The sequence below is a fragment of the Theropithecus gelada genome, chromosome 16, assembly GCF_003255815.1.
Source record: "Theropithecus gelada isolate Dixy chromosome 16, Tgel_1.0, whole genome shotgun sequence".
In the NCBI taxonomy this organism is placed as follows: domain Eukaryota; kingdom Metazoa; phylum Chordata; class Mammalia; order Primates; family Cercopithecidae; genus Theropithecus; species Theropithecus gelada.
In genome coordinates this window covers 69,922,776-69,949,473 of record NC_037684.1, presented here as the reverse complement: position 1 = coordinate 69,949,473, position 26,698 = coordinate 69,922,776, and the positions used below count along the sequence as shown (strand labels likewise).

The 26,698-nt window shown below is 43.0% G+C and overlaps 1 protein-coding gene across 1 annotated transcript in view; it reads left to right on the top strand.

Moving 5' to 3' along the window:
* Positions 1-3,869: 3,869 nt before the first annotated feature.
* HS3ST3A1 (heparan sulfate-glucosamine 3-sulfotransferase 3A1) overlaps positions 3,870-26,698 on the top strand; it is a 103,214-nt gene continuing 80,385 nt past the window's right edge. The window contains exon 1 of the mRNA XM_025362379.1: positions 3,870-4,777. Within this exon, the coding sequence (XP_025218164.1) occupies positions 4,179-4,777 (599 nt within the window). The 5' untranslated portion in view covers positions 3,870-4,178. The remainder of the gene's footprint in view (positions 4,778-26,698) is intronic.

Genomic DNA, 26,698 nt, shown 5'->3' with positions numbered 1-26,698 from the left:
TCTGGTACTTTGGTAGGCACTTTTTCCCCATCAAAGAACCCTAATAATCATCATCTCCAACTTGTTTGCATTCTAATGTAAGACTCTGAGTGGATGAAAGAAGACATTTTCTAAAAGGCTGTGTAGTGTGACTGCATCTAATGTTATCATGAGGCTTTAATCACCCTTCTTGATTTTTATCATGATTAAACATAATGCCACATACCTATCCCCTGCTGTCTTATCAAGAACATTTCTTTCCCTGATTCCTTTTCTAAGAGGTGCCTTGGACAGGCTGTGTGTCGCCACGAAAACTTGCTGTCACTCTCAAGGGCCTCTTCTATGGACATGTTCCCTCCTGGGTGTGGTAACCCTTCCTTTCCCTCATTCTTTCCCTCATTCTTTCAGACATAAGGGTAGTGACAGCGCCAGAGCTACTAGCTTGGGGTTGTTGTCTTTTCTAGTCCTTTATAAACAGTTCTTTTGTAAATAAACCCTCCATGTATTATCCTAATTTGAATGTGCTGTCTGATTCCTGTTGAGATCCTGACAGATTCATCCCTCCCACCAAGGCAACATCCCCATTTGTGCTGTCTACTAGGGGAGCCACCAGCCACCTAGGGGTATTGAGCATTTGAAATGTGGCTAGTCCCAACTGAGATGTGCGGGAAGTATAAGATTCTTTCACACTGGATTTCAAAGACTTGGTATGAAAAGAAAGAACATATATGATTTCAATCATTTTTATATTGACTACATGTTATAGTCACCTTTTTGGATGATGGGATATATTATGAAAAGATAACTTTCTCTGCTTCTTTTTTAACCTTTGTAAGGTGATAAAATTTATTAGAAATCAGCCTGGGCAACATGGCAAAACCCCATCTCTACAAACAACAACAACAACAAAAACTAGGTATAGTGGCACACGCCTGTAGTCCCAGCTACTCAGGAGGCTAAGGTGGGAAGATCACTTGAGCCCGGAAGGCAGAGATTGCAGTGAGCCCAGATTGTGCCACTGTACTCCAGCCTGGATGACACTCAGACCCCATTTCAAAAAACACACAAAAAATTACTGGAAATTAAAAATGACCCATGCAGCTTTTATTTGTGGCTCACATTTTGCTTCTAAGGTGCAGAGCTGTCCTACCTATCATGCGAGTGATGGTGAGAACCGAGCAAGTATTTAATTCCCACCTAAAGGAAAGACCTGTGCTCAGAAAGTGGAAGACCAAACGCATGCTATGATGTCATGTTGAAGCTAGAAGGGAACTTCCAGCCCATCATTTTCCAGTCCGGGAAACTGGGGCATGTTTATAAGAATTCGCAGAATTGCATGTCTTCAAAACAACTTAAAAATGGTCTTTGTTTTGTCTTCCTTCTGCAAATCTGACTGAAGTACTTAGAGAAAAAATCTGAAAACACAGGAAAGCTTAAGTTAGCATTAGATCTCAACTGGTTTGTCAATATCCAATTTTAGAACACAGAAGGACGTTAAAGCTTGGCAGGGCTTGTCCATCCTCGTAAACGCCCAGTGCTTTATGGCATCAGAATCTAAAGGGCTCTTCAAGGGTTGTTGAATCAGTTGGGATTGGTAATTCATAAACATAAAACCATATCCAGCAGTGAGTATTTATCCAGCAGGGCACAAATTCATGGATCCATGCAAGCCCAGAGTTAGAACCACTAGGTTCCCCTTGGAAGCTGAAAAAGTGGAAGCTGACTTCCACTTCCATGGTCAAATAACAGAAGGGCTGCGAAGTTCCTGCATGGGGGCACAGAAATGCCTGGTAAGGGCCGGGCGCGGTGGCTCAAGCCTGTAATCCCAGCACTTTGGGAGGCCGAGAAGGGCGGATCACGAGGTCAGGAGATCGAGACCATCCTGGCTAACACGGTGAAACCCCGTCTCTACTAAAAAATACAGAAAACTAGCCGGGCGAGGTGGCGGGCGCCTGTAGTCCCAGCTACTCGGGAGGCTGAGGCAGGAGAATGGCGTGAACCCGGGAGGCGGAGCTTGCAGTGAGCTGAGATCCGGCCACTGCACTCCAGCCTGGGCGGCAGAGCGAGACTCCGTCTCAAAAAAAAAAAAAAAAAAAAAAAAAGAAATGCCTGGTAAGTTTCCTGCACCGTGGACCTTGAGCCTACGGTGGGCCCTTGTTAGTACCCACAGTGGACCCAGAAAGCTGCCTCCACAGCTTGCAGCGGCTGGTATGAAACTGCCAGGCTACCGCCCACATGGTGAGGCATCCCGTGGAGGCAAGGAAGTCAAGAAATAAGGAACAAATAGGATTGGAACAAAAAACCACCTAATGCATCTTCCACAGGCCACCTCCCTCCATTAGACAGCAAGGCGGTTTGTATCCCTTCCTGACCTGCTCTCCGGGGAGCGCACGAAGAGGACATAGGGTCAGGGGAAGCAAGGGAAAGAGGAAACCACCGTTTATGACAGGACATTTAACCCCTTTGCGAGCGTGCACGAGCGCGCGCGCACACACACACACACACACAAGTACAAACAACAGTTAAGAAAATACACACTACATTAAAAATTGGGCATAGGGACTTGGGATAGGAGCTGCATTTTTTTTTTTATTTTAATTTTGCCTTTGATTTATGCATTGGTTTTTCTCCTAAGAGTCTGCTCCTTTCTAGGCCCTGGAGGACTGGATCATCTTATGCAAATCCAGGGGAAAACAATCAAAAGAAGAAAACAAAACAAAACAAACAAACAAACAAACAACAAACTGATGGGAGAAAGAGCTTTGCTCCAAGGCCCGTAGCAGACAGTTGAGTAGGTAGAAGTCGAAGCTGCTGCAGAGGAATTCGGTTTGCGCCAGACAAACGGGGGCGTGGCGTGCAGCGCACTACTGGGAACTGCTGCAAACAAAACTTCCAACGGGACGAAGAGTAGGTTCCAGGCGATGGAAAGTGGTGGGATGGGGAAGGATAGGGCAACAGTGCCGAGAGAGGAGCAGAACGCGGGGAACCTGGAGAGGGTCAGGGCTGCGGAGGGCTGAGCTGCGGTGGAGAGCTCTGGAGCCTCTCACCAAGCTAGTGGCTTCTTGAGTGGAAATCAGGCCTCCAGGGATCCGGCCGGCCTTAGCTGTCACTCAGGCAACCCCGAAGCAGCCGCAGACTCCGGATCCACTGGAAGGTGGCGAAGCCGCCGGGAGGAATGGGGGACACTGGGGAAGGGGCGCCGCTCCTGCTACCCCCGCCCTCTCCAGTGCCATTGGGCGGCCGCTGCGGAGCCCGCGCCACCTTTTCTCCATCCTACCCCGCCCGTCTGGCCCCGCCCGGCGCTGCTCCGCGCCCCGCTGCGCTCGTCCTGGGGCTAGTCCGGCCCGGGCCGTTGACGTCACCAGCAAGTTTGCTGCCCTCGGCGTCCCACGTGTGGCGGCGGCGGCTGCGGCCCGGGAGGCAGCCGGTGAGCGCCTGCGAGCACAGTGGCGGGGGCCGCTGACAGGTCCCGCGCAGCCCAGCCCCGCCAAGCGGCTCACTGGTGGGGTCCAAGGGCAGTTTGGAGCAACCCGGCGCGCACGGAGAGGGGTGGACGGCTCGGCAAGGGCCTCCTGTCACCCGCTCTGGCAGAGGGACTCGGGCGGACCTCGCTCCTTGGCCAAGAGAACCTGAACCCGGGCGGACAGAACGCGCCCAGGCGGGCAAGGGGACCAGAGGAAGCCCGGGCTGGAGGGCACTCTCGCTCGCTTCTGTCTGGAGCGCACGGAGCGCAGAGGCGCTGCAGCCGCGCGTGCGCTCACCGGGACCGAGCCAGGGATGCAGGATCGCTGAGCAGACATCCGCCCCGAGAGGCCGCTCGGGGCCGGGGCTGAGACGCACGCCTTCGCCACCGCTGCCAAGACCCCGATTCCGGCGACTCTTGGGGGGAAACGGGTGGCCGAGGGCTGCCCCAAGCTCAGGACTTGGGCGAGTCTAAGACGATGGTTTCTTAAGCACGGACCCGAGTTCCCCTTCCCGCCCCCTCGACTGGAGGCAGGGATCCTGCGTGAGGCCCCCGGGGGCTCCGTCTCCCCGCGGAGCCCCGGCCGCTGCCTCCCGGGACTGTTCGCACGGCCGCAGGAGCGCACGGCGATGTGGCCTCCGTCCAGCGCGCAGGCACGCCGGGGGGATGCTCTGGCACCTGTCGGGGTCCCGGCCTAGCATGGCCCGCGCGTTGCCCGACGTCGCCTCCGGCTAGGATGGCCCCTCTGGGCCCTGCCGGCGCCCTCCCCACCTCTGCCGAGCCGCTGTCCCGCAGCATCTTCCGGAAGTTCTTGCTGATGCTCTGCTCCCTGCTCACGTCCCTTTACGTCTTCTACTGCCTGGCCGAGCGCTGCCAGACCCTGTCCGGACCCGTCGTGGGGCTGTCCGGCGGCGGCGAGGAGGCGGGGGCCCCTGGTCGCGGCGTCCTGGCCGGAGGCCCGCGGGAGCTGGCGGTGTGGCCGGCGGCGGCACAGAGAAAGCGCCTCCTGCAACTGCAGCAGTGGCGGAGGCGCCGGCCGCCCTCGCCGCGCGACAACGGCGAGGAGGCGGCCTGGGAAGAGGAGTCCCCTGGCCTGGCCGGGGGTCCCGGAGGCTCCGGGGCCGGAAGCAGCGTGGCCGAAGCCCCGCAGGGGACCCTGGCGCTGCTCCTGGACGAAGGCAGCAAGCAGCTGCCGCAGGCCATCATCATCGGCGTGAAGAAGGGCGGCACGCGGGCGCTGCTGGAGTTCCTGCGCGTGCACCCCGACGTGCGCGCCGTGGGCGCAGAGCCCCACTTCTTCGACCGCAGCTACGAGAAGGGCCTCGCCTGGTACCGGTGAGCGGGGCGAGCCCGGGCGGGGGCTGAAGGATCCGGGGGTCCTGGGCTGGGAAAGAGGTGGGAGAGCCCTCGGTGACCCCCGGTTCGCCCTCCTGCCCACTTCTTGCAGAAGGCGAAGGGTCATCAAGGTTCTTTCTTCCCTCTCCGCCTTCTCCTTCCTGGGAAGTGGATGTTGAGGGAGACAGTGGGAGGGAAATTCTGGCCTTCATGATTTTCGTCCTTGGGGATCCCTCGCCAACAAATAGCTAGTCTGGTCTCTTTCTCCTGCTCTGCAAAAGTATTCATGTATTTAACTAACAGAAAAAAAAAAAAAGTCTCTTCTAAATTAGAAACCTGTTCAACAATTAATAGATTTCCTTCCCCTTCCCAAGGAAGCCCGTTTTCATTCTTTATCTTTCGGGCAGTTCTCTGTGGTTAACATACTCTTTACCATCAGGTATTTATTTACCTTGACCTTTTGCCAGATAGTTGTCCTAGATGGGAAGTAATATAGAGACTTAGTAAAAGTGTCAAGAACCAGAGAATCTGGGTAGTTTGGAAAATATATGCCTGTCTGAGCAACAGAAAGCAACCAGGCACTGTATTTTAAAGGACGCTTGGCAGTAACTTTTGTTTGAGGGCAAGGAGTGAGTTTTGTGAAGGTCTTTTGATATTTGTAGGGAAAAGTAACTTTTGTCTCTTGACTGACAGAAACTTTTCCAAAGATCTTCAAACAATCCTCTTTACAGATAAGGCAGCCAATTAAAAGAAGAAGAAGAAGACAAAAGAGGGAAAAATACCTTGGCACAACTTTGCCAATACAGTTTAGGAAATAAGTTTTGCTTAGATCTTAATCTTAAATTTGCCAGTCTCTTCAAATTCAGACCACCGTTAATAATAAAATCAGCCAGATTCTAATAAATCTAGTGTCGCCTGGATTTTGTTTGCCATAATATATTGGCTTTTTTTTTTTCTTTCTTCAAAGTACCAGTAAAAATTATGTTGCTAGTTTTCCATTTTATAAAGTTTATCTTGTTCATAAAATATGCATTCTGTCTGTTATTTTAACTGAAACAATGTTACAAAAATTACAGCACAATTTAGGTACATTTCAAAAAGCCCATTAAATTAACCATTCATCCCCAACACAGAAATGGATATGATTTGACAAGTTTATTTACTTGAGGGGCCAATTACACTCTCAGATTGATTTCAGGAGCCGAATTTACAGTAAATCTACTCATAGAGAAAAGATTTGGCCCTAAAAATAGAATTTGAACATTAAACACTTTTAAAACAGTAACTTTCCATTTGTTGGAAAGAAAATACAAACAACATTCCCTTAATATAGATGATATATCATTTAAAATCATCAGCCACTTAAAATATCCCCTTGTGTTTCTGTCATTTATGTTGTATCCTCTGGGAAGTTCTTATAAAAATGACCTGTTGAATCTGAAAACAACAGGTCCTTCTTTTTAGCACAAAGGCAGCTCTGTTTTTTCCATCAAGGACACGAGAAAGAAGTGATTAAAGACCCCTAAAACTCTTATCTATAGCAGTTTGCTATTGAATTCGGCCTCGAACCGTGCTATAAGCGAACACATTTCAAGCTGACTGTCTAAAACATCTAACACTACGTTGGGCTCTGAGGTGCTATTAAATATGGTGAAATATTTAGTACTAAAACCCTTTATTTTCCTTTTGCCATATAAACTTTATTCCCACAAAGTAGGATTGTTTCTTCTTATTCCAGAAATGAGTATTTGAGGGCACAGTGTATCTGCAGACCTGGATCTTATTTTCCGTGGACCTTTCTGAGCTCCTGTAAGGGGAGGAAGGTTTCAAGGTAACTAGAAACATAAGTATTTTTTAAAAAAAAAAAGAAAGAAAGAAAAAGAAAAAAAGAGTCATAAACTTGTAGGCCATTCTTTCCTTTGGAAACTGAAAGCATGCTATAAAGTAAATCTCTCCTTGGATTGTTTACTCCAGCAGAAGAGTTCTATAAAGCAATTTATGGTGGTTACAAAAATAACTGCACAGTAGACTTCATGGTTTGGTGAATTTAATTTTCTAAGTGTTGGAGCAATGTCTTTGTTTTACCATTTGCAGTGGTTTTTTTATTGGATGCATAAATTTACGTTTAACTCAATTACATAGGAAACTTATTTTTAAAAAATCCAACCTATGGAGCCTGGATTATGTGATTATTTAATGAAATTTCCCCAAAGTTCTCTTTCATCTTGGCTCTGAACTTGGGGTTGGATGTTTGTGAGTAAGACTGAAGGCTCAACTATGAAAAAAAAGAATCTCCCACCCAGAATGCCACTTAAATATTAAGTGCATTTTAGCTACTTATATTTGGCTAATAGTTTAGAACAGGGGGATTCAGTTAGACCTGCATGAGTCAACCCAAACTTTGCAATACAGGATTTGTACCACATGCTTATGACCACACTAACACAGACACACACATATGAACAGAAATAAATTCCAGATATTTGCACCCAGCAGTGAATTATGGAAGAGAAAACCCTATATAATTATTTTTAGGTGTACATTGACATGGGAGAATCCTAAAATGTCTAGCCTTTTTTTTGGCCAGTGAAATCACTCAGTTAGCCATGATAGTTTGTGGTGGCAGCGCCCCCTACTGTCCCCACAAAGGGACAAATCTGTTGCTATTAGCAAGTTTGAAGAAAGTCTCTTGGAGAATGAGTCTGTGAGTTAGAAATGCCTGTTGCTGAACTTTTTCAGTCAATTACTCTCACTGGGAAGAAAATAAAATACTTTATGAAGTTTTTTCCAAGAGTGAAGTAATAAACACTTCCTTCATTTGAACACACTTGTAGTGAAGGCAAAGAAAACAAATGTATTATTCAAAATCTCTAGAAAGAAAGTTATTCTTACTAATTTAAATGTCCTAATAGACTTCCTCTAAAATAAATACAACAAAGGCAAATTTTTATATGCTGAGAAACTCGACCCCTGATGGAGTTTAAGAAAAAAAAAATTCCTCAAACTTAATTTAGCAGACATGGTATCAGTGCAACAAATGTCTGTGGCTTGCGTGTCACGGGAAGGCTGTCCTTTGCAATGAATAGTCTCCATTTCTCTTGTATGTATGGTGGCTTCATAAAGGAAAGGAAAAAGTTTCCTTAACTTCAAAACATTGAGATACTTGCTGGAAGTCAGGACTGAATACCCCTACTGTAGTTCAAAAGCAGACGAGCTTAGAATTTAATAAGGAAGCTCCCTTCTGCTGGTTTCCATCTGCACCAACTAAAAGGTATGCCCTTTTTTTTCTCGCAAGCTAAAAGATACCTATTAATAAAGTAGTTAAATATGTGTGTATGTGTGTGTACGTGTGTACACATACACATACGTATGTATGTATGTAAATGTTTAGATTCAATAACATTTCAGTCTATTATTTTGGTGCAAGATAGGCAATATTTATTATCCAGTCTCTTACACTAGCATGTCTATTTCTTATATTTCGATTTCTTTTCTTTAGCAAGTCTGGACAATTTCAGCAGAGAAGGATACCACTAGAATCATTTTATTCTAGAGGATACGGGAAGATCAAAGATAGTCCAGATCAGAGTTTAGGAGTTAGTGCTCCCCGGACTTCACCAAAATTTGAAATTTTCTGGCCTCGAATGATCATGGCCCTGTTTTTCAAGTCCATTAGAGAGGCAGACTGAGCAGAGGCCCTTTCGATTCCTAGGAGGAGAAATTGGCATTTCGTAGCAGCTGGGAGCAGCTGCAAAGTCCCTCCATGTACAGTTTCCCACCCTCCTGTACTGTGCAAGCCCCTTCTGTGTGAAGAGTTTGAAATGAAATCCGAGCCAAGGAAGCTGCAGTCTGGCCACCCATGCAAGGTCATATGGACTGAAGGCCAAGGGCACTCTGTCCTTAGGGCAGAGGAAAGAACATTGGGACTAGGTGAGGGCTAGGAAGAGAGTGAGATGTTGCTTTGGACTCTGAGTCTAGAGTACTTGTCTACAGAAGTTCTCAGTACCTGGACGTTCCCCACCTACTCACAGGTTGGGGAGCCAAAATGCTGTCATCTAGTTTGCTAAATGTCTGAACTCTGGGCTCATCCCCAGTAGACAACCAGAAATGCAAGTTGATCAGCCCAGTTCCTGTGTGTGTGTGTGTGTGTGTTTGCCCTCACACATGCATGTGCATGCAGGAGCAGACACCCAGAAGGCAGGGACAATGACGGAATTTATGATAGGAAAGTTACTAAGTAGTTGGGGAACTTCTGAGCGATATTGGACATCCTGAGTAGGGAACAGTTTGGGAGCACTATTGAGATCATAGCCCAGGCATTAAACAACAACAAAAACCCTTGGTAGGGCTTGGACTGGAATGCCGTGTGTGAATGAATATTCCTTTACAGGGATGAGATTTACAATATGCTCCTATACTTCATGTGAAATTCATAGACTTCTATGAAAATCCACCACTACATTATAATCTCCTGCCCTCTCTTTAAAAAGAAAACACCCTGGCCAAAATATTTGTCTCCTGTAAATAAGTCTGTTGATTGGCCGGGAAAGAATAAGTGCCAAATCTGTATTTTGGCAGGGTCATGGGAATGAAATAAGCCTGTGTAATTAATGACAACAGGGGCTAACCTCACATAGACCAGATGCTTAACTTCATGAGAAGAGTGTTGCAGGGCAAACAAAACTCCCTGATATGAACAACAACAACAACAACAAAAAAGGCCTCATATCTCTCCGGGACACAGTTGAACAATTGCAAATTGCAATTACCATCAGTCAAATTGGTGGGCCCAGTCGGGAACTTGATATTCTCAGCTCTTCTCCTTGGGGGGCAATCTTCCTCCACCGAGTGATAGTAAGTTGGCTGAAAAAGAGCATCGTTTCTTGGTATGGGTTTCCTAATGATATTAAACCCCAAGCTTTTAGAAAATTTGTTTCTGCTTAAGTGATGAGTTGCAATTGTGAACATAAGGTTTCTTATTAAATATGTGCCTCTAATATGTAATCAGAGGAAATTGTACTCCCTCATCTTTGCATTTTATAAGGATATCTTAAAAATGCTTGTCAGCACTTTAAAACTTTTGCTAATTTGATACAGTTTAAAAATCTCTATGGGGGATATTTATATAGTGAACAAATAAGCTGTTGTGAAGCCAAAACTGGGAAATTGAATTTATGAGAGGGAAGTTATTAAGTAGTTGCGGAACTTCTGAGCAATATTGGACATCCTGAGTAGGGAAGAATTTGGGGGCACTATTGAGATCATATGCCAGGCAATGCTGAGTTAGTGAATGGAAGCCTTTCCCCAGTTTCTTGCTTTCAGTGATGCCACTCTTGAATTTTTGCCTTACTATGTGGTCATGATTCTTCATGTCCCTAAAAACTTACATTTATCCTAAGATTGCCCGACGGCATTACGGAAATTCAGAACTGGCCTGTTTCAGTTGTCTGATGACAAGAAATGTGAAAAGAGACAGGTGAAGTGTTTATTAACAATGAAGTTTAGTATTTGCCATCAGGAATTCCAGAGACATTCTTGCAAAGGTTTCAACACAGACTACCGACGCCATCAGCCCGCTTTGAATGTGATGTGTAGCGCCACCTAGTGGGAGGAGGAGTCAGCAAGCAACACCTAAAGGGAGGACGTGGAAAAATCTCATCATGATAGAGCATATTTGCGGTCCCACTTTAAAAAAGAAACTACAGCAATATCAAAAACTTGTGTTTAGGTAGGACTTATAGCAAGATGATGTGCCTAGCACAGATGAACTGCACTTTGCCTTTTTCCAGGCAAGGATAAGTCACTTCATTTAGGCAGGGAGTTGATTCTTTGGAGAGAAATAAAGAGATTTGGCTTCACAATAAACTGAAAACCAAGATATAAATGGTTAGGGGATTTATATTAAAAATGCCTATGACTGAAAGGAATACCATATGCCCCAGATTACTTTTGTTAGTGTGTTTTGCCTCTGTGTCTGAAAGCCAGCTTCAAATGAAAATACTTCCAGATGATTTTATTTCAACATCAGTAATGCAGGCCTGTTCCTTCCCCTGTGTGGTACAGGCTCTGGAGGAGGGTTCTGTGATTCTAAACAGAAGCCTGTTTAACCCTTAAGGCGCTTGAGGTGCCCCGTTGAGAATCCTGCCCATCACACACAGAACAGCTTCACAGGAAAGCGCTTCGAGAGTTGGGACAGGACAGGCGTTTCTGCGCCCGCAGTCCAGGGCCTGGGAGAGCAGGCTGGGATGCAGGGTGGTGGTCAGGTTAAAGGAAGGCAGGATGAAAGGGACAAATAGGACAGATTGAGTGGAGAAACTGACAGACACCACCTTAACCAAGTAACCAGGGTTAGCATTCCCTTGTTGTGTTGAGATCATGATCCCTGATATAATACAATAGGATGGCACTTCACCTGTGCAGTAATCTTCCCCCAAATCCATAACCCCAGTATAGCCATGAGAAAACATTAGACAAACACTAACTGAGGGATATTTTACAAAATCCTTGACCAGTACTCTTCAAAAGTGTCAGGATCATGCAAAACAACGCAAGACCACTAAGCTAAGCTGTCTCAGATGGGGGAAGACAAAGGTGAGTCATGACTAACGAGTAAACACGAGGGTGCCCTTGGTCGGATCCTGGGTCCGAACTAAGGCATTTATGGGAAAACTGGGGAAATGTGGATAATGTGTACAGTTTAGTTAATAGCATTATTATTCAGGTCAATTTCTTGGTTTTGATCATTGTACTGTACTAGGATTGCGATATCCCCTAAGATTATCATCTGGGTGAAACCGGTATGCGAATTCTCTGTACTATTTTTCACAGTTTTAATATCTAAAATGATTCTAAAATCAAAGGTGTAAACAGCAAAGAGGGCGGGAGAAGCCTAACAGGCATTGAAGGATGAGGGCTCATGCTGAAATACTGTCTGTGCCGATTCCCTTTTATTCCGTGTTTCTTCTTTCCTTTCCTTCGGAAGGGCCCCCAGGATGGGCCCGCCAGCTTCCCCTCCCCTGCCCGCACCTGTTGCTTCCAGACGTGCTGATCTTATCCTCAGCTGATTTCATAATCATATTGGCTCACGGCTCCCCTCCTACGCTCTTGTTCCCGAACCAAGCACAGAGACAGTTTTGTATTCCTTTCTTTCTGTCTTCTGCAGCGGGCAAATGTAAAGTGAAGAAGGTGTGAAAGTTTCCCCAAAGCTTTTTGTCATAGAGAACAAAAACGCTGATGTAAATGACAGGTCTCTGAGGGCACAAAGAGCTAAAAACTAAAATAAGGGTCAAAGGAAAATCAGACTTGGGCGTATGACTTTTTTTTTTTTTTTTTGCTACAAACATAGAAAGGAACAGGTGTCAGTGGTTGAAAGCTGGTTATAGGGTAAACAGATAGATAGGGCCAGAGCTGTGGATGCACCTTATGGCGAAGATGACAACACGGTCCAGATTTTCCAGGCCAGCTTAGGAATTTTATCTGCTTACTTCACTTGTTTTAACCTGTGTTGTAGACACTTTGAGTTATGAAACTTTCCATAGGAGCAAAACAGACCTGGAACAGTTAACACATTCAAGGAAGAGGCAGGAAGAGAGAAAGTGCAACCTTCAGGGCTCTGGAGGACCAATTTCATTGCACCTTCTAACCATGCGGGTTTTTTCCACTGGAACTGCTCAGCCAGACTCCCAGCGTTATCAGACTCAAAATTCCTGTCTAGGTGCTGTGCTGTCATTTTCTGCTTCTGTTTTTAAACACACAGTTATGTTGATCTGCGCTTCTGGTTGAATCGAGTCATGAAAATCTCCCTCAAAACATTTCCTCTGATATTTTTAATAACTGTAAAAATAGTTTTATCCATATTACATTTTTCCCTAAGCAAAACAAAGCAACACCCACTCCATCAAGAGACTCCAAGAAACTAACAGTATTTTCTTCTAATCGTTCATTCGCTTATCTTTATTGGATCTGTTGTATCAACTGCTTTCGTGCAAGGGATAGACTGCAAATGCTTATGTAGTTAAAAATAATTTCTGTGATTTAATACCATTCTCTACTTGTTTGGCGTTTTTCCATTTTAGTGGCCATACACTTTTCTTCATGCGTTTTAGCCTTTTTTAAAAATAGCAAAATAATTGGACCCCACAGTGTACCTTTGAGGAAATCTATCCTTTCAGAGGTGAGGTGATATTAACTATTCTTGTTGAGGCCACGCTATGTGCTGGATGATGCAGAATGGCCTGTCGCTCGTAGTCTGATGTTATTAATGTGATTCCTATTTTTAAGCAGGTCCTATCATTTTCTACATTTTATAGATCAGAAAACAGGCTCAGAAAGATGAAATAACTTGTCCAAGGTCGTAGAACTATGTACGTTATAGAACTGCTGCCAAACCCAGGTTCAACCACCTCCGGCATGCCAGTGCCTCACCACTGTGGTGAATGGGCTCTGTGATGGTCTCTGGCAGAACTGCCTACAGCTAGTTCCTGCCTACATAGCAAGCCACCAGTGTCTTACAGGTGCAGGGGACTGAAAGGCTGCCACATGTGGTAGAGTGACTTGGACGTTCTGATCTTGGACCTTTAGTTAGAAAATCGGACAGCACATTAGGGCCAGGTGTGGTGGCTCATGCCTGGAATCCCAGCACTTTGGGAGACCGAGGCAGGCAGATCACTTGAGGGCAGGAGTTCGAGACCAGCCTGGCCAACATGGCAAAATCCTATCTCTACTGAAAACACAAAAATCAGCCGGGTGTGTGGTGGTGTGCGCCCTGTAATTCCAGCTACTCGGGAAGCCGAGGCACAAGAATCGCTTAAGCCCAGGAGGCAGAGGTTGCAGTGAGCTGAGATTGTACCACTGCACTCCAGCCTATGCAACAGATTGAGACTTTGTCTCAAAAAAAAAAAAAAAAAAAGGAAGAAAGAAAACAAAGAAGTTTGGGCAATCCATTAAAATATGGTTGTAAAAGTGAATTTTTAAAAGTATTTAAATATCTCTGTTAGTCAATTGGCCTATTATGGAATAACTATTATTAAATAATACTTTTAGTTATTTTTGTCAATTTTACTCCCTTTTTCTCTAAAGAAGTCGTCTGATCACAGAACTTATCTCTTTGAACATATCAGAAATCTCGTGTCATTCAATTGATTTTTTTCCCCATTTATTACAAAATAACAATAACCACCAAAAACACTTTCCAAACTGCTGTGTGAGAAAGCCAATATGTTGTCAGAAATGTAATCAGAGCTGGGCACGGTGGCTCATGCCTGTAAACTCAGCACTTTGGGAGGCTGAGGCAGGCAGATCACTTGAAGTCAGGAGTTCGAGACCAGCCTGGACAACATGGTGAAACCCTGTCTCTACTAAAAATACAAAAGATTAGCCAGGTGTTGTGGCCATGCCTGTAATCCCAGGTACTCCAGAGGCTGAGGTAAGAGGATGGTGGAGCCCGGGATGCGGAGGTAGCAGTGAGCCGAGATTGCACCACTGCACTCCAGCCTGGGTGACAGAGTGAGACTCTGTCTCATTAAAACAAAAAACAAAAAAATAGAATAAAAAGGAAAGAAAAAGAAAGTACATGGAATCGGAAGGATGCTTGCTGCTCCTGGAATTGGAGCAAGGAGAACTGAGGCTTGTGTGCCGTGGCTAGTGTCATCGAGCTACCTTGAGGTCCCTTTTGCACCGTAGGGATCCCCCAATCCAGTGCTCTCCCGAAACCTTGCTGAGCCACTCTGCCAGTCTGTCTTCCTCACTTTTCCGTATTTTCATCTTTGGATTGATGCTTTTTAAAAATTCTTTAGATATGTTAATACCCCCAATGAGAGCACAACCTGGTTGTTATCCGAAGTACTATTCTATCTTCATTATTGTTATTATTAATAATGTTTGTCTAATTGATTTCCTGTCATCTGGTCATTATTAGCACCAAGCCTTTACTGGAGTGGTCAGGTCATTAGTCACATAAGACATGACTGTTGATCTGAACTTCCTTTAGTTCCAATAAGATAGAATCATAAACAGATAGGATGTTGGAGGTAGAAGGTATCTGAAAAATAAAGGTTGTCTTCTGAATAGGAAGAAACAGAAGTGCTTTGCCCAAGGTTAAGCTGAAAGACGAAAACTCAGTGCTTCTAAGTCCAAGGATATAATTCTTCAATGCAATTGGGGAACAATTGCATACCTCCACATATGTGAGTTTGGTTTTGGCGGATTTGCAACAAAGATAAAAATATTTTTTTTAATGGAACCAATCGTAGCATTATTTTTTTTCCTCACAGAGCTATTAAATTAAAGCATTGAATTGAATTGAATCAATGGTCAATTCATCTTTAAATTTCTGTTTTTCATCTCAGATGTTTTCCACAATATTTTGATACTTAGAGGTGTGGGAACACAGCGAGTGCGATTGGTCTTGGGGTCCTTGAAAGTAATTTGTGTTTTATGTCCGTTGCCTGCTTGTAAAAGATTAGCAGGAGAAATCTGAGTATGGACAGGAAAAGGTTTGCTTTTTCGCTTTTTTCTCTCTTGAGTGTTCAGAGTAGGAAGTAATCAATCAAATTACGGGAATAAAATTTCTTTCCCCTTTTTCAGAGTTCTTACTTGGATTAGATCTCTCCTTTCACTAGGAAATATCAAAGTTGCCAGGCTGGTTTGAATGACAAAGTCAAAAATGATGTGTTTGTTATGGTCATAAATCTCTGCGGATTCTCATTAAGTTCAGGTATTTAACCAAGGGGAACCGGATTAAGCTGCAACTAAAGTTGTATTGCCGGAGCTAACTGCTCCCCTTGCCACCTTTCTAAACGGAAGCCATGTTTGCCCTAACTCTGTGTTTTGAAAAGATGCTGTAGCAATGCAGTGATTTCATTTCACAAACAAAGCTTTTCACAAAGTAAACAAAAACTTGCACCTGTGTGTGCATGTGTGTGCGTGCGTGTGTATGTGTGTTTAATTTTCTGGTGAGCTCTAATTATTCTTGTAGTTTCTTTTGTCAAATGTTGTGTGTTTGCTTTTTCATTTTTTCTTGTTTTAAGAAAGAAAAGCCACTTTTTTCTTTCTAATGAGGCCTTGGTGTAGGAGGCTTTTGGATTACAACATTATTTGTTCATAAGGGCTTTCCCCAAAGCCAGAGGGTCTACTAGAATGCCCTGCTAGGGTTTAATGATGGAAAGAAAACCGATTGGATCTGTTTTATATTTATATGGGGAGAGGTCATAGGGAGCTAACGCTTGTGAAGAAAATTCTTGGGATTTTCAGGTGCATTTGCTCTGTTGGCGAAGGGTGGCAAATTGGGGAGCAGGCCTTGGAGAAACTACTCAGCTCCCACAGATTCTTACCAAGTAGGAAGGAGGGCTCCTAGAGATTTGTCCTCTGACTTTTCAAAGAAACTTGGAGTATCGACTTTTTAAAAACATAGTGTGAAAGGATTTACATATTAAAAACCAAAACCCACACGAAAACCAAACAAACGTCTGTGTGGATGAAGCGAATCAATCTCAACTGAAGTGAATGGCTGCTAGTTTACAGCCTGTGACGTGTGGTGAAGGTCAGAGTTAGACAGTCCACAGCTGGAGCGGACCAGGGAGTTTTTCAAACTGTGAATCACGAGACATGAATGTCTGATAAAATCAATCCTTCTTTAAAAATGGAATTCCCTATAAAATGGACTATACTAAGGTAACATAAGAGAGTGAATCCCATGTGGTAAGAAGGACAAGTGTTGTCTTGACAAACTTGGTTCTGTTTTTTATATTTACTAATATAGATACGAGTGTGCTGAAAGAGTTGGGTGTAAAATGTATTTGTCATAGTGGATCCCAATAGAAAAAAAAGTTTGGAAAACACTGACTAGTGTACAAGAAAGTCATGTTTGAAAAGACTAAAATGAATGTGCTAAAATGACTAAAATGAGAAACTAAATGTGAACATTCTATGCTATGGATTCTAAACTTCCATCCTTTTAACCCGATATGCCCAAGGCTTGGAACTGTACCACAAACAGAATCACTATGAGTTTAATGAAAAAAAAAGTTTAATGCCCCCTTACGCCAGGTGTCAGCAATTTTTTTTTTTTTTCTTTTTTCTGGAAAGGGCCAGATACTAAATACTTTAGGTTTTGTGGGTGGTGCAGTGTTTACCACAACCACTCAATTCTGCTTGTGTAGCATGGAAGCAGCCACAGATGATATGTAAATGAATATGTGTGGCTGTATTCCAATATTCCAATAAAACTTTACTGACCCAAACCATGAAACCACTGGCTGTCGTTTGCAGACCTCTGGGCTAAGCCAGAGGCTTCAAGTGTCTCATATGTGCTTCCTTTACTTATGGTTTACTCTCAGGTGAGCACCCGCAGCTAATATTCATGGCAATGTTAGGGAGGCCGAAGGTAGGTGATGAAACACCAATTCAAGATCCAATTCAGAAATAACAGAGCTCCCTGTGACTGTGTGGGAATGGGATTAGGCCGTGCCCTCTGGAACTGCATGCCAGTGACTTGTATTTTTGAAACATACAAAGTTGTTTGGGAGGATGACATTTTCTAGAATGTGATTATATGCTTAACTACAAATATTCTGTTTTGAAACAGACATAAACACCAATCAAAGCAGTGGTAGCTCTTTTTTTTTTTTTTTCAAGCTTAATAATCTGTTTTGATGCTTCCTTGACTTTGTACTTGAGTGTGTTTAGTTTATAAATCATCCCCTGCTCTCTCTTTTGCCTTTTTTCTTTAGATGCCTGGGCACCATATGAAGCATTTAGGAGTAGTAGGGGTACAGTGAGGTCACTTTGATTGTCACCTGACTTCTGCACTGAAACAGCATTTCATTCACCCATCTGTCTGTGCAGGTGAGGAGTGAGACATCAAGTTGGGAACAAAGTTTGGGAAAGATTTTTGAAAATTATTATTTTTTTTATTTTTGAGATGAGGTCTCGCTCAGTCACCAGATTGGAGTGCCGTGGCACGATATTGGCTCACTGCAGCATCCACCTCTTGGGTTCAAGCGATTCTCCTGCCTCACCCTCCCCAGTAGCTGGGACTACAGGTGTGCGCCACCACACCCGGCTAATTTTTGTATTTTTAGTACAGACGGGTTTCACCATGTTGGCCAGGATGATCTCAATCTCCTGACCTCGTGATCCGCCCACCTTGGCCTCCCAAAGTGCTGGGATTAGAGGTGTGAGCCACTGCGCCCGGCCTCAATTATCAAGTGGCATGTTTAAGGAGTTTGGACTTTATTCAAGGACAGCACAGTCCGATGGAAATGTAATGAGAAACTTATATGTAATTTCAACTTTCTAGTAGCTCCCTTATAAAGGTAAGACTCAAGAGGTGAAATTAACTAATAATATTTTAACTTAAGCCAATATATCTAAAATATTACAATTTCAATATGAAATCAAAATAAAACATTAATAGTAAGAAATCTTGCAGTTTTTTATATTGTCTTCAAAATCTAGTATGCATTCTATACTTGCAACAGATTTCAATTTGGGTTAACTACATTTCAAGAGCTCAGTAGACTTATGAAGCCAATGGCTATTCTACTAGCTACTCAAGGCACTAGAGACAGAGGCAGGGGAGGCACTGAAGGCTTTCAGTGGAGGACTGATTTCACAGACCTCCTCTCGTTCTGCTTTGGGAATCTAATTCTCGGTGGCATATGGATGCACACTGGGATAGGTGGCTGTTGAGGAATCTAGAGGACAGATGATAGAGGCTTGAACTAGAGCAGAGCAGTGCAGTGTGCATGGGAAGTGAGGGAAAGATTTGGTAGATGTTTCAGAAGTAAGTCTTGTAACGTTGTGTGGAATACTAGCAATGCGGAAAGGAGGAGGAAAGGGAGAGTAGTTGAATACTTATTAGTAAGTGTAACTGTGATAAAGAACACAGAGGCAGGGTGTGGTGGCTCACACCTGTAATCCCAGCACTTTGGGAGGCCGAGGCAGGTGGATCATGAGGTCAGGAGATTAAGATCATCCTGGTCAACATGGTGAAACCCTGTCTCTACTAAAACACAAAAAATTAGCCCAGCGTGGTAGTCTGCTCCTGTAGTCTCAGCTACTTGGGAGGTTGAGGCAGGGGAATTGCTTGAACCCAGGAGGCGGAGGTTGCAGTGAGCCGAGATTGCACCACTGCACTCCAGCCTGGGCAATAAAGCAAGACTCTATGTCAAAAAAAAAAAAAAAAAAAAAGGCACAGAAAAATGAGTATTTAGATTGTAATTGGTGGCTAAATGGTTGCTCATGGTATAATTCTTTCAAATTTTGCTCTATTTTATATTTCCACAATAAATGCTGGTAATGGAGAAGGGAGGGTGGTTTCAAGGTCCATGGTATCAGCTTCTACAGAAAGGATGAATACAGGTTTGAGTGTTTGCCTTGTGAGTTAAGAGGTCATTGGTGACCTTGAGGCCAGGTGGGCTTTTGTGGTGTGACAGAAGCCACATGGCCTGGGGTGATGAGTAAATGGAAATGAGTAAATGAGTAAATCCTGTGTCAGAAGACACAGGATATAATGTGTATCTGTGTAATCTTTGCCACCTTTCCTGTCTTTCCTGGACTTGAGTCACCCAATGGGATCCTCATACTTGCTTTGTGATGATTTTGACTAGTTATCCATGTGAATAAAACTTCCTGAGATGAAAAGAGGGTTTAGAATGTTTTTACTGTATTTTTTCCTGGTTACTGCACTTATATGCCCTGGTTTCTGTGCTTATGTGGTTACTTATATATAGTGGCTTGATGAATAGTTTTTTTATCAGAGAGTTTTAGCCAAATCCATCCTTCCTTCTTTCCTTCCTTCCTTCCTTCCTTCCCTCCCTTCCCTCCCTCCTTTCCTTCCTTCCTTCCTTCCTTTCCTTCCTTCCTTCCTTCTTTCCTTCCCTCCCTCCCTCCTTTCCTTCCTTCCTTCCTTCTTTCCTTCCCTCCCTCCTTTCCTTCCTTCCTTCCTTCTTTCCTTCCCTTCCTCCCTCCTTTCCTTCCTTCCTTCCTTCCTTCCTTCTTTCCTTCCCTCCCTGCCTCCCTCATTTCCTTCCTTCCTTCCTTCTTTCCTTCCCTCCCTCCCTCCTTTCCTTCCTTCCTTCCTTCCTTCCTTCCTTCCTTCCTTCCTTCCTTCCCTCCCTCCCTCCCTCCTTTCCTTCCTTCCTTCCTTCCTTCCCTCCCTCCCTCCCTTCCTTCCTCCCTTCCTTCCTTCCTTCTTTTCTTCCTTCCTTCCTTCCATCCCTCCCTCCCTCCCTCTCCCCTTTCCTTCCTTCCTTCCATCCCTCCCTCCCTCCCTCTCTCCTTTCCTTCCTTCCTTCCTTCTTTTCTTCCTTCCTTCCTTCCCTCCCTCCCTCCCGCCCTCCCTCCTTCCTTCCTTCCTCTCTCTTTCTTCCTTTTTTTTTTTTTTTTTTTTAGAAATTGCAGACTGTGGTCTTTGGATGAATGCTTACGGTTTCCAGCATTAATTATTAAACACATGTAACCATGTAGCATCTGGAATGCCTGTTTAATTTTCGTGAACGTTTTGGTAAAAGCATAGTGGTTCTTCTTCAAGCCAGCACTTGTACCAGTCTATTCTAAACTCCATTGCAAGTATGTAAGTAGAGACAAACTTGCTTTAAGGATCTCCATTTTTTGAATACTTGCTTGAAAATTTCATCAGAGAATGAAGAAATTTAAATACCTTATGTTTTTTCCTCACTCACATTGAAGGCTTTTTAAAAAGTTTTACCATTGGCTCTTCTTCCATCAGTGACGTGTTTTTATGTGTTCACTGTGAATACCAGATAGCACATAAAATCCAGATACTCTTTGCCTTGCATTCAATACTTTCCTTTTTCTTCTCTGGAAATCATGGTAATGGTGAGAAACCCTCAAAAACAAAGCAAAACAAAAATACTCAGGAGTGAGAAAACCAAACCAATGTATTACTGCCGTATTGTCTGACTCACAAATGTATTGCTCATGGCAAAACCAAACCAAACCAAGCCAAATGCCTTTGTAGTGTTCAATTTCTCATTTAGTTGACAGCGAATATTTCTCTCCAACTCATAGAGGTTCGTAGAGAAAAGAATCAGAGAAAATTTCAAGCTGAATATTGTTTAAAATAAGTGGAGTGACTGTATGTCAAGTTCAACAACTATGTTCATGCCATCTCTTTAGATTTAATATTGGGATATTGCAAATAATTAATGTACTTCACCATGAGTTTCTTTTCCAGTTTGACAAAAGTTTGATAAAAAATCTAAGGGTAGGCCTTTAGCAGCATGGTGATGTGTTAAGGGGCATTTTTTCTGGAGGGGATGAGGGAGAAGGGAAATTGAGAGAGTATGAGGAACCCAGGAAACTGAAGAATTTAAAAGCTGGTGGCTTACGTTTAAATAAATAAGTGCCTGAGATCTTCACTTTTCTAATAGCCTGATTAAAGCCAGACTCCTTGTGACTCTCTGCATATATGTAACAAAACTTTAGAATATTTCAATGCATGACCAGAAACTCCGTACAACTGCAGCGGAGGAGAAAGCAGAGAACCAAAAGGGGAGGAGAAAGTAGCACTGATCAAATGCTTCAGAGGTTCACCAATAAAAGGGCAAAGAGGCCAACATGGAGGAGAACGTGGTCTAAAGGCAGTTTCAGATTTTCTTAGCGGTCGAGCCGGATTTTTTCAAGGAATAACTCTGAAGACTTCTGTGAGTCTTAAAATTCACAGACGCTGAAATGTTTGTACCTTCCCTACGTCCCCCGCGTCTCATGCCTTTCTATGGCCGTGGGTTTCCAGTGAATTTCCTCATACCCACAGTTTAATGCCTTTTCAGTTACCACTATCATTTTGTTCACAGAGAGGCATTTTTCTCTCAGATCTGGAGAATGAATGGCTGTAACATCTTCACAGGAATTTAAACGATCTGCCTCTACAAAATAAACAAATGACCGAGTCTCAGGAACTGTGCAGGCTACCTACACATGATCAAAGAGCAAATGTGAGTCTTTGCCTGCCAGAGGTTACTCTGTATTACAGCATTATCTAAAAAATAAGGCACTCGGAAAGACATGAGAGTATTTCAAATACGATTTCTGATAGACTGATTGATTTCTCAAGGAAAGAAAGCATGAAAATCATTAAAGAATATAATGAATGAGAAAGTAGTGTTATGCAAATGAAAAGGTGATTATTTTGACATCTTAGAAATATGTCGGGCATTAAATGTTTCATTTCACGTGCAACTCCTTGGTCGTTTAGCACACCACATCGGTGGACAGATTATATGTTAGCTCTATTCATGCAAGCATGTTTTCCTTCATTTATAAAAAAGCAAATAAATCATAGTTCATTTAAATAGCTACATGAGTATATTGATTTGGACTTCTGACTTATGTATTCCTATTATCATAGTATACTAGCAAGGTTGTAAAGGTTTGGGCAAAATTATTGCCCTTTTAAAAAGGAAGTTCTGAAAAACCAAATAATAACTGGATATTTAAGCGACTTCAATACGTTGATTTGGACATATGACTTTTATGTAGGCCTATTATCAGGATTCCATTGAATATGCTAGCTCAGTTTTAAAAGCTCAGGCAAAATCATTTTCCTTGAAAACAGAAAGTTCTTTTTCTTCCTCCCCAAGGCCGCTAAAAATTTGAACTATTGAACTCAGATTTGAGTGATGATGTACTATACTTTGCCAAACGAGTTGTTTCCCCTTTTATAACATCCATCAGGAAAAAAAAAAAAAGGAGGAACACTTCCTTTCATTTGTTCATTGGTCAAACTGTTTGCCAGGAAAGTCCTTTTTTGTGTGTCTATTCGCTTAAGTCAAGGTAATTTTAAAATAGGAAGAAAATTTCACACTGTTCTCAGGTGACATTTAGGAAATAAAAAGTATGAGTCTGTGTGTTACGTTCTGTTGGTACAGAAATGCCCAGACAGTAGTTAAAGGGTGACCCCCCTCGGAACTGAGTTTATTTATTCTTATCTAAACATAAAGTACTTTATTATTAAGAAAAAAGTACACTATCACAAAATCTCGTTATTAGCATTGGAAATGACCTTGGGGTCATTTAGCCCAATACTTATCTGATAGACCAAAGTTTATTAAAACAGTTCTGTAGCTATTCTAGTCATCAGATAATGCTTTTAAGATAAGTGCTCAAAACATTGATATAACATAACTTATTTGGATGGCAAAATATTTATTTAGTCCATTGCTTGCTTTGCCTGCTCATTGACGAGCAGATTCACATGTATTTATTCTGTATTTGTGTGGCTAGTTTTGAGACAGTGCTGGGTGTGTAGACAACTTTAGAAATATTATTTTATTAGCTCATGTTAAAGTTTATTTATTAGGAAGTTTCTACTTTTTTTTTTTTTTTTTTTTTCCTGAGATAGAGTCTCACTTCGTCACCCAGGCTGGAGTGCAGTGGCTTGATCTCAGCCCAGTGCAACTTCTGTCTCCCGGGTTCAAGTGATTCTCATGCCTCAGCCTCCTGAGTAGCTGGGACTACAGGTGCGTGCCACCACATCCAGCTAATTTTTGTATTTTTAGTAGAGATGGGGTTTTGCCATGTTGGCCAGGCTGATCTTGAACTCCTGACCTCAGGTGATCCACCCACCACAAAAGCTTCTACTATTATGTGTATATAGCACATATATAAATGTATATGATAGACATATAAGTTAAGTCAGTTCTGCTGTAATGCTTGTATTGAAATGCAAATTTGTTCCAATGGAATTAATATATTAATATTAATATCTTTGAGTTTACCATTTGAACATAATGTGAGTTTTTCTTACGTGCACTTTCATTCACAAGAAACACCAGGTGAATACAGAAAAGTGAAAGCTGCACCCAGCCTCACAGGAATACACAAGCACACACATACAGGTACATGCCCCAGTTGCCTACCAGAGACCTCAATTCACTGTGTGTGTTCTTTTTTTTTTTTGAGACGGAGTTTTGCTCTTGTTGCCCAAGTTGGAGTGCAATGGCGTGATCTCAGTTCACCACAACCTCTGCCTCCTGGGTTCAAGTGATTCTCCTGCCTCAGCCTCCCGAGCAGCTGGGATTACAGGCATGCACCACCATGTCCGGCTAATTTTGTATTTTTAGTAGAGGCAGGGTTTCTTCATGTTGGTCAGGCTAGTCTCGAACTCCCAACCTCAGGTGATCCGCCTGCCTCGGTCTACCAAAGTGCTAAGATTACAGACGTGAGCCACTGCGCCCGGCCCACTGTGTGTGTTCTCAGTCTCACCCATCCAGGTCTGTTGTCTGGCTTTAAGCTGGATTTTACTTTACTATGTTTTTCTATTTAAAATTATTATTTTTTGTTAACTTGTTTTTAATTGACAAATACTAATTGCGTGTATAAATGTATAAACACAGTACAATGTGATGTTTTGCTAATCTGATTTTAGATAACCTTCCATTCACCACTTCCCAGTAATTCACAAGCTGCAACCCCTCCAATGCCCACTTCCATGAGAAAACACTAGGGCTTTTTCAAAGTAAAAGTGTCATTTTTATTTTAGAATTTCTGGATTTCTTAACCATTAGCGTGTATGGAACTGTGTTACCATTGTTATTTAGGTTCTTTTTTTTTTATGTGCCACTGATGAAAATTTTAAGTCTTGTACCCTAATCCTATTTTCCTCTAAGTCGTGTAGTTTTTTTATCTTTGCATTTTTATTGGCATAGTGATTTGAAGAATGTGTGTGTTGACATTATAGCACAACAGACTCTATATGCTCCCCCTTACAAAAAACATGGCAAATGCCATGGCAAATGCAAGACATGGCAAATTCAAAACTGGTAGCCTTGCTTTTGTTTTGTTTTTAACCTAATTAAGATCATAGCATAGGTATAATTTCTTTTTTCTTTCTTTCTTTTTTTTTTTTTTTTTAGACAGAGTCACTCTGTCGCCTAGGCTGGAGTGCAGTGGCGCGATCTCGACTCGCTGCAGCCTCTGCCTCCCAGGCTCCTGAATAACTGGGATTACAGGCAAGCACCACCACAGCCCTGCTAATGTTTGTTATTTTTAGTAGAGACAGGGTTTCCCCATGTTGACCTTAGGTGATCTGAGGAGTTCAGTCGGCCTCCCAAAGTATAATTTCTTATGATGCTTTTTTTTTTTTTTTTGGAGACGGAGTCTGGCTCTGTCACCCAGGCTGGAATGCAGTGGTGTGATCTTGGCTCACTGCAACCTCTGCCTCCTGAGTTCAAGCAATTCTCCTGCCTCAGCCTCCCAAGTAGCCCAGATTACAGGTATGCACCACCATGCCCTGCTAGCTTTTGTATTTTTTATTAGAGACAGGGTTTCACCATTTTGGCCAGGTTGGTCTCGAACTCCTGAGCACAAGTGATCTGCCCACCTCGGCCTCCCAAAGTGCTGGGATTACAGGAGTGAGCCACTAGGCCCAGCCTAAATCCTCTTTTAAGAGTGTCTCATAGTAATCATTACCCCTTTAGGCACTTTTTAATTTGGGACTATTATAAGGGATACTTTTGATGGAAATCTTTGTTTGTAATGTTATTTCTAATATTGGGTAAGAGTTTAGAATACATTTCCAGAAGTCGAATCATAAGGTCAAAGGCTATGAACATTTGATACATATTGCCAAATCGATGTCCAAAATGGTTGCATGAATTTACACTCCCAGCAGTACGGTACCAACAGAACAGTGGTGGAATTTCCACATCTTTATGATGCTGAAACAACAAAGATAAAAAATTTCATTAAAATGAAAAAATGTGTCCAGTTGTATGAATGGCTTTCTTTTTTGAAAAGATACACAGTGCTAGGCGTCTGGGAATTTAAAAATATATAATGATGTGATATGGTCAAGAAAATGTTCAGCTTATCTAATAATAAATGTTTTCCTGGGTAGCTGCATGTTGCCTGCATATTTTGTATATTTAATAAAAATGACAAATTTAATAATGAAAAATCAACATCTATTTTGAATACATGAAGTAATTCAAAAAATCGAATAGTCAACCTACCTCTAAATAATCGCTTATATTGACATGGTCTCTGTAATTCCTCTTACTCAGGTAAGATTTTGTTATTAGGGTGTATCTGGTGTTATGCTAAAAATCTAATCGACATTCATTCATTCAGTATTATCAAGTCTCTTTCCTGTGGCAAGCACTGTACTGAATATGGATATGTCTAGGAGAGACTGGGCCCAGGCTTCAGATTAGATTGAATAAATTTTCAGACACCACTGTGGAAACCCTGACTTTTTTTTTTTTTTTTGGAGATGGAGTCTCGCTCTGTCACCCAGGCTGGAGTGCAGTGGCACAATCTTGGCTCACTGCAACCTCTGCCTCCCGGGTTCAAGTGATTTTTCCACCTCAACCTCCCAAGTGGCTGGGACTACAGGCACCCGCCACCACGCCCAGCTAATTTTTTTTTTTTTTTTTGTATTTTTGTAGAGACGGGGTTTCATCATGTTGGCCAGGCTGGTCTTGAACTACAGACCTCAGGTGATCCGCCCACCTTGGCCTCCCAAAGTGCTGGTATTACAGGCATGAGCCACCGTACTTGGCCTGGAAACCCTGACTTTTAAAAAGATTTTAACCTTTTTTTTATTTGAGACAGAGTCTCGCTCTGTCGCCCAGGCTGGAGTGCAGTGGTGTAATCTCGGCTCACTGCAAGCTCCACGTTCCGAGTTCACGCCATTCTCCTGCCTCAGCCTCCTGAGTAGCTGGGACTACAAGTGTCAGCCACCACACCCGGCTAGTTTTTTTGTATTTTTAGTAGAGATGGGGTTTCACCGTGTTAGCCAGGATGGTCTCAATCTCCTGACCTTGTGATATGCCCTCCTCGGCCTCCCAAAGTGCTGAGATTACAGGTGTGAGCCACTGTGCCCAGCCATTTTAAACATTTTTTAAAATATCGCATGGATTCTGTTGTCTGGAAGTCCTATAAGTCACTTAGGCAATC